This window comes from Mirounga angustirostris, unplaced genomic scaffold (assembly GCF_029215605.1).
Source record: "Mirounga angustirostris isolate CCGP_5_RB_7025 unplaced genomic scaffold, mMirAng1.0.hap1 SCAF_12, whole genome shotgun sequence".
Lineage (NCBI taxonomy): Eukaryota > Metazoa > Chordata > Mammalia > Carnivora > Phocidae > Mirounga > Mirounga angustirostris.
In genome coordinates, this window is record NW_026991720.1 from 27,444,672 (window position 1) to 27,457,728 (window position 13,057).

At 38.5% G+C, this 13,057-nt stretch overlaps 1 protein-coding gene across 1 annotated transcript; it reads right to left on the bottom strand.

Annotated features, from left to right (window-relative positions):
* Positions 1 to 3,930: 3,930 nt before the first annotated feature.
* On the bottom strand, positions 3,931 to 5,955 carry LOC123835924 (CCA tRNA nucleotidyltransferase 1, mitochondrial-like). The gene is given in 2 exon segments (XM_045865104.3): positions 3,931 to 5,531; positions 5,534 to 5,955. Coding segments are annotated over 2 exon segments (1,311 nt in total). The 5' UTR covers positions 5,909 to 5,955; the 3' UTR covers positions 3,931 to 4,595.
* Between the last annotated feature and the right edge of the window lie 7,102 nt (positions 5,956 to 13,057).

Below are 13,057 nucleotides of genomic sequence, written 5' to 3' on the forward strand. Positions count from 1 at the left end.
ATTTAGTCAAAAGAATAATATACTGGATGCTTTTTGCTTGAGAAGAATGTATATTCTGTTGGATGATGTAGTCTGTAGATGTCCATTATATGCAGCTAATTGGTGGTAGTGTTGAGTTCTACTATGTCCTTACTGATTTTCTGGCTGCTGGATCTGTACATTCTGGCAGAAGGATGTTGAAGTCCCTAACCATAACAAAATAATCCTAATTCCTCCCTTCCATCCCTTGTATCATTGCTGTTATTCATTTCACTCATATATATAAGCATATAGGTGATATATACAAACACACACAATTGAATGCATTTTGCTATTATTTTGAATAAAATGTGGGGACTTCTAAGCTTTTTTACGTGCTGTATCAGAAGCCCCCTGGATGCTCTTGGCTTGGAAAGAATTCTAACAATCCTTTACAAACTTAAATTTAATTCACTGTAGATTTTTTAAAACATTTCTTATATTACACATATAATACACATAAAATAGATAAGAGTCAATTTAAAAAACATATACCTATACTCGGTTTTCAGTCTTAATGATTCAGGAAGAAATATTTCCACTACAGTCCCCATAAATATTATGCATTTATGTAATCAGGAAAGGAAAATATATACCAAACAACGAACTGCTCAACTATGAACGGTTAGTGACAATGACAGTGTCTACTTTTCATAGCATTTTATGTACAGCTGTTGCAAGACGTCTGTGAAATCTAAACTGAATTTGACCTTCTTCTTTCCCATATACAATGTAGAATTAAATTACAGTCTCAACGAATACATGTTAAAAGTGACCTCAGAATCTAGAGAGCTGATACATTTGCATCGTGTCAACTGAAATTACGAGCTTATCAAAAACTGAACTGAGCAATGTTTAATCATTGCGGATGCAAATGACCTAGTGTGAAGATGAATATAGGGGATGCAGAAGCAAACTGATACTGAACAGAGTATAAAAGTTTTGCACAAGTCGAAGTCTGTATTTTCTGACTCTCCAATAAGTTAATATACTGGAGTTTGGTATTTCATGCTAGTATTGGATCTGTGAATTGAATTAGGTGCAAGAACAAGTAATGAAAGAAAGAGACTGGATTGTTTTTTCCTAATAGCTCTTCAAATTGTTATCTACACAGTATGCATTTTCACATGCTGGATATTACCCTTGGTTGTTTTTTTTTTTCTACCTTCTCTCCCATGTCTCTACTTAATTCTAATCTTATTTTATTTTTTAAGGCCAGCCAGTTGTACTTCATTCACTCATTTACTCATATATTCAGCACATAGTTCTCAGGTTTACTATGGACTAGTTATTATGCCTTGGGGCCACAATGTTAAGTAAAATACTATCCATGCCCTAGAGGAACCCAGGTAAATGGATAGACAAAAGTTGCAATCTTTCTGTGCTTCCTCATCTATAAAGTAAAGTTGGCAATACTTCAGCTGCAGGATTGTTAAAATATAGATGGTATATGTAAAATACAGGGGAAAGGAAATATTAAATGTTAAATGAAGGATTAAAGTTTGCTTCCTTTAAATGTTTTTTAAGACAGCATAATTTTTTTTTTCTTTTATGATTTTATATGCAATATGTTGTTGGGGGGACACTCAGAATTAGATCTGTCCTCTCATGACTGGTCATTTTTTGTGTGTGGCCTACATGCTTGTTAACTATAAGATAGTGACATGGCTCTCCGGGAGTTTGCCCAACAGCCAGTGGATGCTAATTTGACCCATGAGTCATCCCTTGTCTTTACTGTTTCCTTTTATTCAAAAGAGACAGAACTCTGAGAATGTTCCAGGTGTATAAAGTGAACAACTACTGTGATACTTTGCAGCTGTGAGCTTTACAGGTGTTCAAGAGTTTATGAACTTCTGTGGCACTTCCTCAGAAAAACCCATCTTCACAACAGCTTTATCTGCAAATTGTTTGCTTGGTTCTCTCCTCCACTCAGCTTGGCTCCTGACTAATGCTTGTGTTTGGCAGCTTCCAATGGTCTTCCTAACCTGTATTTATCTTCCCTGAATTAGAAGCAGCTAGGCAATTTTAGGAAGACAACAACTCACTAATTCTCTCTTTTCTAATTTGTAAAGCCAGTAAATCTCTCAAACTTTGGGAAACTGCTTTGACTTTGAAACAAAGAACTGTATATGGTCTTTAACTTTTTAGCCTTTATAATTTACAAATATCCTCTTAATGTAAAAGTTTTTAAAATACCAGTTATTAGAATAAAAATATTACATATTGTGATAGCTCTATTTTCCTTACCTGTTTTTAAGTTGATATGAATAAAACCAACTGGAGTTGGTCTTGCATTGTAAGAAACTAATTTGTATTATGTACAGCAAGTAGCCAGAAAAGACTCTTGAGTTGAAAAAAAAAATTAAGTTGCTTTGAATAAAGAATAAAGAATTCTTATCTGCTAAACAAAAACCCCAGCTGTTTTATTTATTTATTTATTTTTTAAAAGATTTTATTTATTTATTTGACAGAGAGAGACAGCAAGAGAGGGAACACAAGCAGGGGGAGTGGGAGAGGGAGAAGCAGGCTTCCCACCGAGCAGGGAGCCTGACATGGGGCTCAATCCCAGGACCCTGGGATCATGACCTGAGCCGAAAGCAGCCGCTTAACCGACTGAGCCACCCAGGTGCCCCACCCCAGCTGTTTTATAGTAACAATATATTTTTGTGATTATTTTCTTTGGAGAAAATTCCAGAGATATTAACTATCTTTAGGATGAATTTAATGTCTGCTGTTTTTTCCAGCTTTTAAATTACATTATTATTCGACTGAACTTATCTCGATCTGCCTTTTAAACCACTTGTAAATAACCGTTAGGGGAAAACCTACTGTGGAAGCCAAAATGTCACAGTAGTGGTCAGGATCCCTTCAGGTATGCAAGTGTGGAAAAAGAAAGCAGCCTTGGATATTTGATAAATCATAATAGTACTTTGTTTTAAAAGCATCGATATGCTAATAAAAATGCTATGATAAGAAATAGCAAAAGTAGTCATGTTATTCTTTTAATAAAAGCCATATTACACAAGACATAAATTTGACAACCTATGACTCATAAATAGGATCCTAAGTCCCTGAGTATACCTATAGTTGCAGTTTTTATTCGCAATGGGTGAAGTGTACGTAAGGAATTTATTTTTATTGCATCATTTTATTGTTGAGGTAAAACTTGTAAACAGTGAAATACATGGACCCTATATGTATGATTTAGTGGATTTTGAAAAATGTGTATACCTATATAACCAATATGTTATAGAACATTTACATTACTTCAGAAAGTAGTTTTGTGGTCCCATACAGTCCATTCTTACCCACCATAGACAATCACCATTCTGACTCCAGTCATCAAAGATTAGCATTGCTAGTTCTTGAGTTTTATAAAGAATTCTTTTGTGCCTGGCTTCTTTTGTGTAATATAATATTTTTGTGATTCACTGATGTTGAATGCATCTGCAATTTGTTCATATTTATTGTTGAATGGTATTTTATTTGGATTCCTGCCAGGTTTTGGGGGCTGGTATAAATAAGTTGCTATGAACTTTCCTTTACCAAGTCTTTTTCTGGGCATATACTTTCATTTCTATTGAGGAAATATCTAGAATTGAAATTGTTGGGTTGTAGGGTAGGTGTATCTGCAACTGTAGCACAAAGTGCTAAACAGTTTTTTCCATAATTGGTGATATTATTTTGCATTCCCACCAACAATGTATAAGAACTGTATTTGCTGTGAATCCTCACTAGCATTTAGTGGTGTAGGTCTTTTTGTCATCTTATTGGATGTGAAGTGGCATCTTATTATAGTTTTAATTTACATTTCCCTGTTGCCTAATGAACAACTTTTCATGTTCCTATTGTATCATTCTTATACACTCTGTTTGATTGTGTTTCTGCAAGTGCTTCACCCATTTTTTTTTTTTCCAATTCCAAAGGGAATGTTTATTAAAGGTTCAAGAGTAACTGTCAAGCCAGTCTTTCTCAGGCTTAGCATGCATAAAGAAATCATTATGACAAAGGAAGGTATCAACTACATACTAAAACTTAGAGCTTGCTAGAACAAGTTTCAGGTGTATGAATGCCAGCCACCCAGGACATACCTGGTCTTCATAATTTTATACAGGATATTCCGTCAACTAATTTCAACACAAGTTTATTTTGTGTTGAAATTAAATTCATTTAAATGTGTTAAATTCAAGTAAGAACTAACACTTAAAGACATTGATAAAATAATGTAGTTATTTCAATAGCAAACAAACACTTTTTTCTTAAAGATGATAGTTACCACTTTTTAAGATCAGTAATGCGCTACACTGGGAAAAAAAAAAAATTAAACCCTAGACAGGGGAAGTCAACTATACTATTCACAGCAGGAACTATTCCAGAAGCAGCAGAAGGTTCAAGGATATAAATGAGATTTAAGAGGAGGTAGACTTGAGTTTACTGCCAGAAACTCACAAAGACCTCTGTTGATCTGAGAAGGTCCTCCAAGCTGGCTTTCATTCAAGTCTCTTAAATCTCACTGAGAGGGAGAGAAGAAAACCTAGCCTTGCCCCCAATTTTCTGCTATTTAGTGCCAGCTCTCATCAATTTTCGCTCTTCTTTATGTAACTTAGGAGTTCGTCTTTCTCCATTTGGTAGCCGCTTTTTTCCCCCTGTTCTCGCAACTGCTGCAACAGAGCCCCAATTTCTTTTCCTGAAGAAGTGCCCACTTTTCTGATGTCATGGCCACTCACAGGAAATGGAGGAATGCACCACTGCTGCATCTGCTGCAGAAGACCCCGCTCTCCCTGGTACTTCAGGAGTTCACACACGCGGGTCATTGCGTCAGATTCCCTAGAATCTATAATGAAGTCTTGATAGGGTTTCAGTGGCTCTGAACTATCCGTTGCTTTAACTAAATCTTTCCTGTTTTTAACTATGAATATACCAAGGTTCTTCTCTTCTTTTGAAATCTTCAACCTCAAATCCAATTTTGTGACATCATCCTGTACTTTGCATAATGAGGCCAAGAGAGTCATTGGCTTTGGTGAAAAACCATCAGCATTTTTACTAACTTCATTAAATTCTTCTAAACTTGCACTAGTAGGTAAGCCTATGTAAGGAGCCATATCAAGATCATGGAGGAGGTGAATCAAATGATTTACATGGTTACCAACAAGAATTTTTTTCAATTCCACCCAAATCCTCTCTCCTGATATTCCAGCTAAGCCTTTTGCATTTTCTGCAATTGCTTCCAAAGTCTCAGGATCATGGTCACCAGGTTTGTCTACAATTCTCCCGTAAAACCGGAAATATCGTAAAATTCGAAGATAATCTTCTTGTATCCTCTGTTTAGCATGTCCAACAAACCTAACTTTCTTATTTTTTAAATCTTCATAACCATTGAAGTAGTCAAATAAGGTACCATCAAAACCTAAAAACACAGAATTTATAGTGAGATCTCTGCGTTCAGCATCTTTCTGCCAATCAGTTGTGAATTCTACCTCAGCATGTCTTCCATCAGTGACAACATCAATCCCCACAGTGTAGTAATTTCAAAATTTTCTTCATGAAGCCTGGCAGTAATTGTTCCATGCTTTTCTCCTTTGTTGTTTATCATACGAATACCCGCAGCCTGAAACATGTCCTTCATTTGAGCAGGGGTAGCAGTGGTAGCAAAATCCACATCTTGAGGCTTTACTCCATTTAATAAATCCCTCACTGCTCCTCCTGCTATTCTTAATTCATGATTTCCTTTGACAAATAATTCTGTCAGACTCTTCAATCCTGCTGTGAACAGTGACTGGAATTCTGGAGACTGCAACTTCATTGTAAATAGATACTGCTTGAAAAGGCACAGCCTACTCCAACTACCGCTCAGTAATGGCCTGCACCAGGGATTCAGGCACCTCAGCATCTGGGGGCAAGGTCACCAACCGCACCTCCAGACCACGTGGGGAAGAAAAACAGTGTCCTTCCAACTCCGCCTAAAATTAGAAAAACCCGCTGAGGACCCTGGCCTTGAAGAGGCGTGTGCCGCCCCTCACACCACGTGCCAGACCGAAAAAGCTTAGTGAGACCCTCGGGGGGCCGGCCCCAAAGAATGGAAAGTGCCGGGGAAGCCTGATGATTCAGCCTGCAGTTACTGGAACGTGGCAGGGACGCGGCCCCACGACCTGCACGTTGAGCTCTGTTCCGCAGTGGAGAGAACGCCTCTCACCGCCACAGGCTCGCACCCTCCCCAGGAGGCTCCATCGCCCCACTGCCCTCCCTGTGGCGCGCACCCGCACGCCCGCCCTCCCTGCCGCTTCACCCATTTTTTAGTTGGGTAGGTTTTCTTATTATTTAGTTGTGTTTTTTTATACATTCTGGATACAAGTCCTTTGTCAGATGCATGTATGGTGTATATTTTCTTCCAGTCTGTGGCTCTCTGTTTAATTGTACTAGTTGTGTCCTTTCATGATAACAGTTTTTACTATGAAATTATAAAATTATAATCATTTATTTCTTTGGTGGTTAATGCTTTTGTGTCCTAAGAAGAGTTTGCCTTCCCTAACGTTTAGCAGGTATTGTTTCTTTCTACTTGCTTTGTAGTCTTAGCTTTACATTAGGTCCTTGATTTATCTGAATTAATTTCTGTGTATTAAGTGAGATTGGGATTGGTTAAAGTTTCTTTTTTTTTAAATATGAATATCTAGTTGTGCTAGCACCATTTGTTGAAAGGGATATCCTTTCTCCATTCTTTATTGGTACTTTAATTGATTTTCTGTATTCCTTGCTGTCTACTTCATTGATATCTGCTCTTTTATTAATTTATTGTTTCTATTTATTTTGGGTTAATATGGTTTTTTTTTAAGATTTTATTTATTTATTTGACAGAAAGAGAGAGAGAGAGAGCACAAGCAGGGGGAGCAGGGGAGGGAGAAGCAGGCTCCCCACAGAGCAGGGAGCCCGATTTGGGGCTCAATCCCAGGACCCTGGGATCATAACCTGAGCTGAAGGCAGATGCTTAACCAACTGAGCCACCCAGGTGCCCCAAGAGTCCATGAAGATGAACCCAGGTGCCCCATAATCCATGAAGATGAACTCTTGTTACCTGTCCCTTAATTGGGGAATGCATTGGTTACTGGGAAGAGCATTGGCAATAGGCACTGGGCTAGTGATCAAGTACATTTTCCTATTTATCACTCTAAAAAATAGAAGTAACCAATACATGAGTGAATATAGATTCCAAAATGCTTTCACTAATGAAACCCTGACAGCTTAACTTCTTAACCCCTTCCACAATCTACAAGTCCTCCCTGCTGGGAAATTCCTATCATTTAAACAACTTCTCTCATGTCACAGACAAGGCCTATGTGCTCTGTTCCACTGTAAGTGAGGATAGAAAACCATTTTTACCATTTTTGGTATAATAACCTCTCATTTGATACCTAGAAATTGCATGGTTAACTTTTTCACCTGATGTCTATTACTTATTTCCACAGAGACTAGCATAAATTTTGAAATTTCTTTACAAAGGGACACACCACCCCAACTCCCTTTAACTCCAGCTTTACTGGGAAGCACCACACAGTTTTCCCCAAGGCCATTCTTGATTTCAGGTGACAAAACACAGGCTACTTGCTATAGGTATATTGACTCATGCCTGTTACTTCTTCTTGAGTCTGAGTCTGCAATTGGTTCCTCTGTAAATCTCCCTCTTTTGAAACTAAATGTTCAGAAAGGATATCTAAACTGATGTGAGGCTGTTTTTTTCAGCACAAGTGATTTCTCAAAGCTCTATGCCACTATTCTTCATTCCAGCTATTAAAATTCATAGCAGCAAACTCTGTGAGCACTGGATCTATGTGGGCTGGAGGTAAATTTAGGCCTTAACAGAGGATATCACTCATAAGGCAAGATAATTTAAAGATGGTCTCTTTGCATTTGAATTTTAAAGCATTACAGCAGGAAGAAATAAATGTTGCCAGTGTAAATTTATGTATGGATATGGCTTCTGAAAATTATCTTTAGAATCAACATATGGATCCCAGAGATCCTATAATAAGCTTGGATAATGGAAGATCACTTATTTTTATCTCAGTTTATTTTTAAGGATGATTTTATACATTTTAATATCCACAGGAGCCAAAACTGCATTTCCACAGGAGAAAGACATGTATGGCAATCCAAAAGATTGAAGCCAAGTATCTGTCCCCAAACTTAAAGTTATAAGACGATCTCATTTGACCATCTGGGAAAACAGTATTAAATAGATAAATTGCAAACAGTGGCCATGACCTGCAAAAGTAATCTTTTTATTGTAGCTGTATCCTGTCTCCCACATAGGATGGCAGTAACATTACAAAGGTAATTTTGGCACTGATAGGCGTAGAACGTCCAGTTAAATTTAAATGTTTATTTGCTATATTTTTATTGGCTAAATCTAGCAACTCAATTATAGGGGTAATTCTTTGGTCTTGTGTGCCTCATTTCATTTGGCAGCAGGCAGAGAATTGGAGACTTTCACTAGAACCAGAAAAATTATTCATTATTTTTAATAAACTTTCTTCATTCTTCATTCTCCTCCCCAGGCCTTTCATTCTCAAGAGCTATAAAGCACAGCAAAACCAAACAGAACATGGTGAAATTAATTAATGGTGTTTTAATTTCACTTTTATCTGTGCTTATCTATATAAATAATGCACATTATTATAATGATTTTAGCAAGACAAGTTGTTCAACCAATTTATGAAACCCTTCTAGGGCAGCAGAAGGTATCCTGCCTCCCAATCTAGATTCCCTGACGTTCTCTGCTAAATGTCTTATGTTTTTAAATAAATTTAGAAAATCTATGCACTAGTACTCCTGTTAACTAAGCCAGGGAAGCCAACTCTTTAGGTCAAGGAGGAACTTCAGTGTCCTGTTTCCTGTTTACGTGGAATTTACATCTTGTTCTTGGCAAGGCACCAGGATAAACAAGCTTGGACTAAGGTTAGGGAGACAGAGGGAGGGAACGAGAGAGTGTTGGGCGAGGGCTAGAGAGGAGCCTAAGCAAGTGTGTCATTTGGGAGAGGTTCTTTGGGAAGGACAAAGGCACAGTGCTCTCCATCCCCCTCAAAACACACCAGGGAACAGCAGCTGTTTGAGTGGAGCTGTTGCTTGGGCTTGCCAGGCTGACTTGGGTTCCAAGGTTTTTTTGTCTTTCTGGTGTTAATTTTACTTGCTTTGTCATCATTCTAATTTTTGTCCTGCCTTCCCCCTCCCCCCGCCCCCCTTTGGAACTGATCACTTGTTCACTACATGTATCTCTAGGAGATCTCCCTGTGATTATTGTGGGAGACAGTGATTGGGAAGGGAGGATGGGCATAGGATTTCACAAGGTAGCCGTTCAACCAGAGTTCTGTGATATTTTTATCTCTAGCATAATTTATCCTGGCCACAGTATTTGGGAGCAAATATCTTGGATTTTATTTTTAAGGCTTAAGTGTGAAGTGTGATGATGTAGTTTCTTTCTTGCATGTCTCTTAAGTATACCAAAAGCATTTCCTATTGGATTTAAAAGCCAAACTGATGTGCCAAAGGGCCAACGGTGGGCAAAATTCAGACCCTGGAAAAAGTGACTGGGGCTCTCTTTCACCCTACCACGTATTCACTCATTTGGCTGGCCCTTCTCGGACCTCAAATACCAGAGCCCGATTCCCTCATATTACATTCTGTTTTCCCACCAGGGTACTCTATCCAGCTCTTTACCTTTTTCTCCTACCTGTCAATTCAGTTGTTCATTCAGTTATTTATTAGTTCATTTTGCAAATAATTATTATCAGCTATGTACTTGGCTGTTCTAGGTGCTGAAGTGCAGCAGTGAATAAAGCAATGTTCTTGCCCCCATGTGCATGTGGGGGTGGGGGGCAAATAATAGATAAGTAATATAGCATGTAAGTATATAAATATATATAAATATTTAAATATAAAAGTATAAGTATATAATTCAGCTAGAGATAAATACCATTAAGAAAAGTCAAAGTGAGAAGTTCATGGAGGGCCTCTTTGATGAGATGAGGTGATATTAAGCAGCAACCTAACTGAAGTGAAGGAGTAAGGCAGGCAGATAACTGGGGTGGAGAGTTCTGGGCAGAGGGAAAAGCAAGAAAGCCAGTGTAGGAGAAGGTGAGATCTAAGTGGTAGCCAGGGTCCAGATCATGCAGGGCCTTGTAAGGACTTTGGGATTCCTTTTGGAGTGAAGGGACAATACTGTAGGGTTTTAGATGCAGGAAAATTACAAGGTAAAACTGATATTGTGAAACACTTGGGTAGCATTTCCCAAACATACCAATTGTTTTCATGCATCTGAGGCTTTGCATATGCTATTTTGTCTGCCCTCAAATGTTCTCTCTTAACCCATCTCTCTGCCCCCATTGTGTTTTGTACAGACAGCTGTTATGCGACATTCATTATAGTATGCTCTAATTCTTTATTAGGAGACTATCTCTTTCAATTGTGAAGCTGCAGATGATGCCCTCGTGCATTATCCACCAAAGTTAGAACAATTCATGTAGCCCTTCCCTTATCAAAGTGTTGAGTGGGTACCTAAATGATGTTGAGTGGATAAATAAATAATAAATGCTTCAAATTCTTATTTCACTAAGAAGTGAAGTTCCACATTAGAAAATCCCTTTAACTCTGAAGATTGATTTAACAATATACAGCATGAACTTGGCTTTTATGTATTTTTCTAAACAGACTCTAAAAGCTAACTAGAGTCAACAGCCTGTTTTACTATGTATTGTTCTCTAAATTTTTTTTCTTGAAACTATATATACTTGTATCAACCCAGTGCTATTAAGATAGGAGCTTGCTTAAATCGTATCATTCCTACCTGTTTTTTCTTGTTAAAATCTGTAAGTGTACCAGGTACTTGTTGGCTAGTACTGGATTGCAACCCCTCTCTTTCCCATGCTCTGCTGTTTCCAGAAAGATCAAAAGTGCTTTCTAGAACCCCTTGAGGGTTAGGTGTCAGATAGATGGCTGTCAGTGGGGAGGTACTAAAGCAAAATTAGAAGGTGGCAAGAAGAGAGACACTGTTCTGCTTCTGGCTCTGGTAGTGGGAGATAACTTCAGGTTGCTCAACAGTGACCTTGGATCCAGCAGCCCCGGAAACAGCTGCTCCATAGAGTTAGTACAGTATAGAGTTAGTTTTGTTTTTTGTGTTTTTTTTGGATTTTATTTATTTATTGGACAGAGAGAGACACAGCGAGAGAGGGAACACAAGCAGGGGGAGTGGGAGAGGGAGAAGCAGGCTCCCCGCTGAGCAGGGAGCCCGATGCAGGGCTGGATGTGGAGCTCAATCCCAGGACCCTGGGATCCTGACCTGAGCTGAAGGCAGACGCTTAATGACTGAGCCCCCCAGGCGCCCCTATAGAGTTAGTTTTATCTTTAGCGCAGGTAGAGGTAGCGGGGCAGCCCCTTCTCAGCTGCAGTGCGCAAATCTCCAGCAGGGTCAGCAACGAATCTAGGTTCCTGGTTCCGGCTCCACAGTGATGGTAGCTTGAATACATATGCCAAAAATAGGGGCACTTTCAAAAAAAAGTTGTGGAGCCAAGATTTCTGAATTCAATCAAGGTTTTCAGATTTAAAAAATTGGTATGTCCAATTTCCTTTGCAGCATTATCTGGAGGACATGTACTATGCTTTTTGCAAATGAGAGTCACCATCTGATTTGATACAAAAAGTGATCATCATTGTAACTTTTCTTTATATCTTTAGCTGTAATTTATGGGACATTTGGGAGAAGTACAGAGTCTCAGACTGGGATTAGAGCAGGGTTAAACAGAAATGGAGGGATGGATAGAAGAGACAGCATGAGAAAGGAGCCAAAAAGACAAGTTGATACACATATTGTAGAAAGAGCAATGGGGGGAGTGGAAGAAAAGCCTGAAGATCTGAACCTGAGAGCCTCAGTTTATTAAAGGGGGTGGGATTTATAGAGTTGTAAGGGTATAGAAAGGAGCGCTGGGCTTAAGTGCCTTCAATGCTTGCTATTCTACAAGTTTCTAATGAATTTTAACAGTTCTCTTGTATAATGGAACACTGTTATTGGCTTCATTAGTCATAGTTTTCTATGCTTTATTCAAGCTCACCCTTCTTTGCTTCTTCTCAGGAGTCTCCTGTGCAGTTTCGGGGAGGTTTTCCACCTGCCAAAGCTCCAAGCAAGGACAATATATTTTATGAAATTCAGAAAGCCATAATAAGGAGGATTACTTTAAAAGATTAGAAAAGTCTGCTGAAACACTGAGAGATTTCTCCTAGTGTATGAGCTGTCTATAACCTCTAATTTCAAGGGTTAGTAATTCTTTTTTTTTTTTTTAAAGATTTTATTTATTTATTTGAGAGAGAGAGAATGAGAGAGAGAGAACACCTGAGAGGGGATAGGGTCAGAGGACGAAGCAGACTCCCTGCCGAGCAGGGAGCCCGATGCGGGACTCGATCCCGGGACTCCAGGATCATGACCTGAGCCGAAGGCAGTCGCTTAACTGACTGAGCCACCCAGGCACCCAACGGTTAGTAATTCTAATGTTAACAAATTACAGTTCTAAGCAGGGAGACAACAGCTGGCTTGTACTAGGGGAAAATTTGGTTTCAAGATGAAGGCATTACTAGTAATGACAAGATGAGCACTGAAACATTTAAACATGAATCTTTTTGATCTTGATGTGGAAAGCTATTCAAAATCCCAACAAATGAACTAGTGGTTGCTTGCTATATCTTTTTGTTGACACAGAAATATCCTGATCTGCATTCTATCTAGATCTAATTACTGTGGACTCTGTGAGAAAGGGTGGCTTATCTTTTTTCACTTCCTTGGGTTCATCTGGTTCTTTTTTGGGTCTTATTTGGTTAGGATTATGGCAGGATTCTATTTGAATTTCTTTTTCTCTTGAAAGCTTCTTTGGACCACTCTGGGCAATCTCTCTAACTCACTTTTGAATTAATTTGAATCTTTGTTTAAGTCATAAGAAAGTGATTATTACAACTTATGATGTATTATGAGTGGCAGTAGAATTTTTTTTTAAGTTTTTATTTA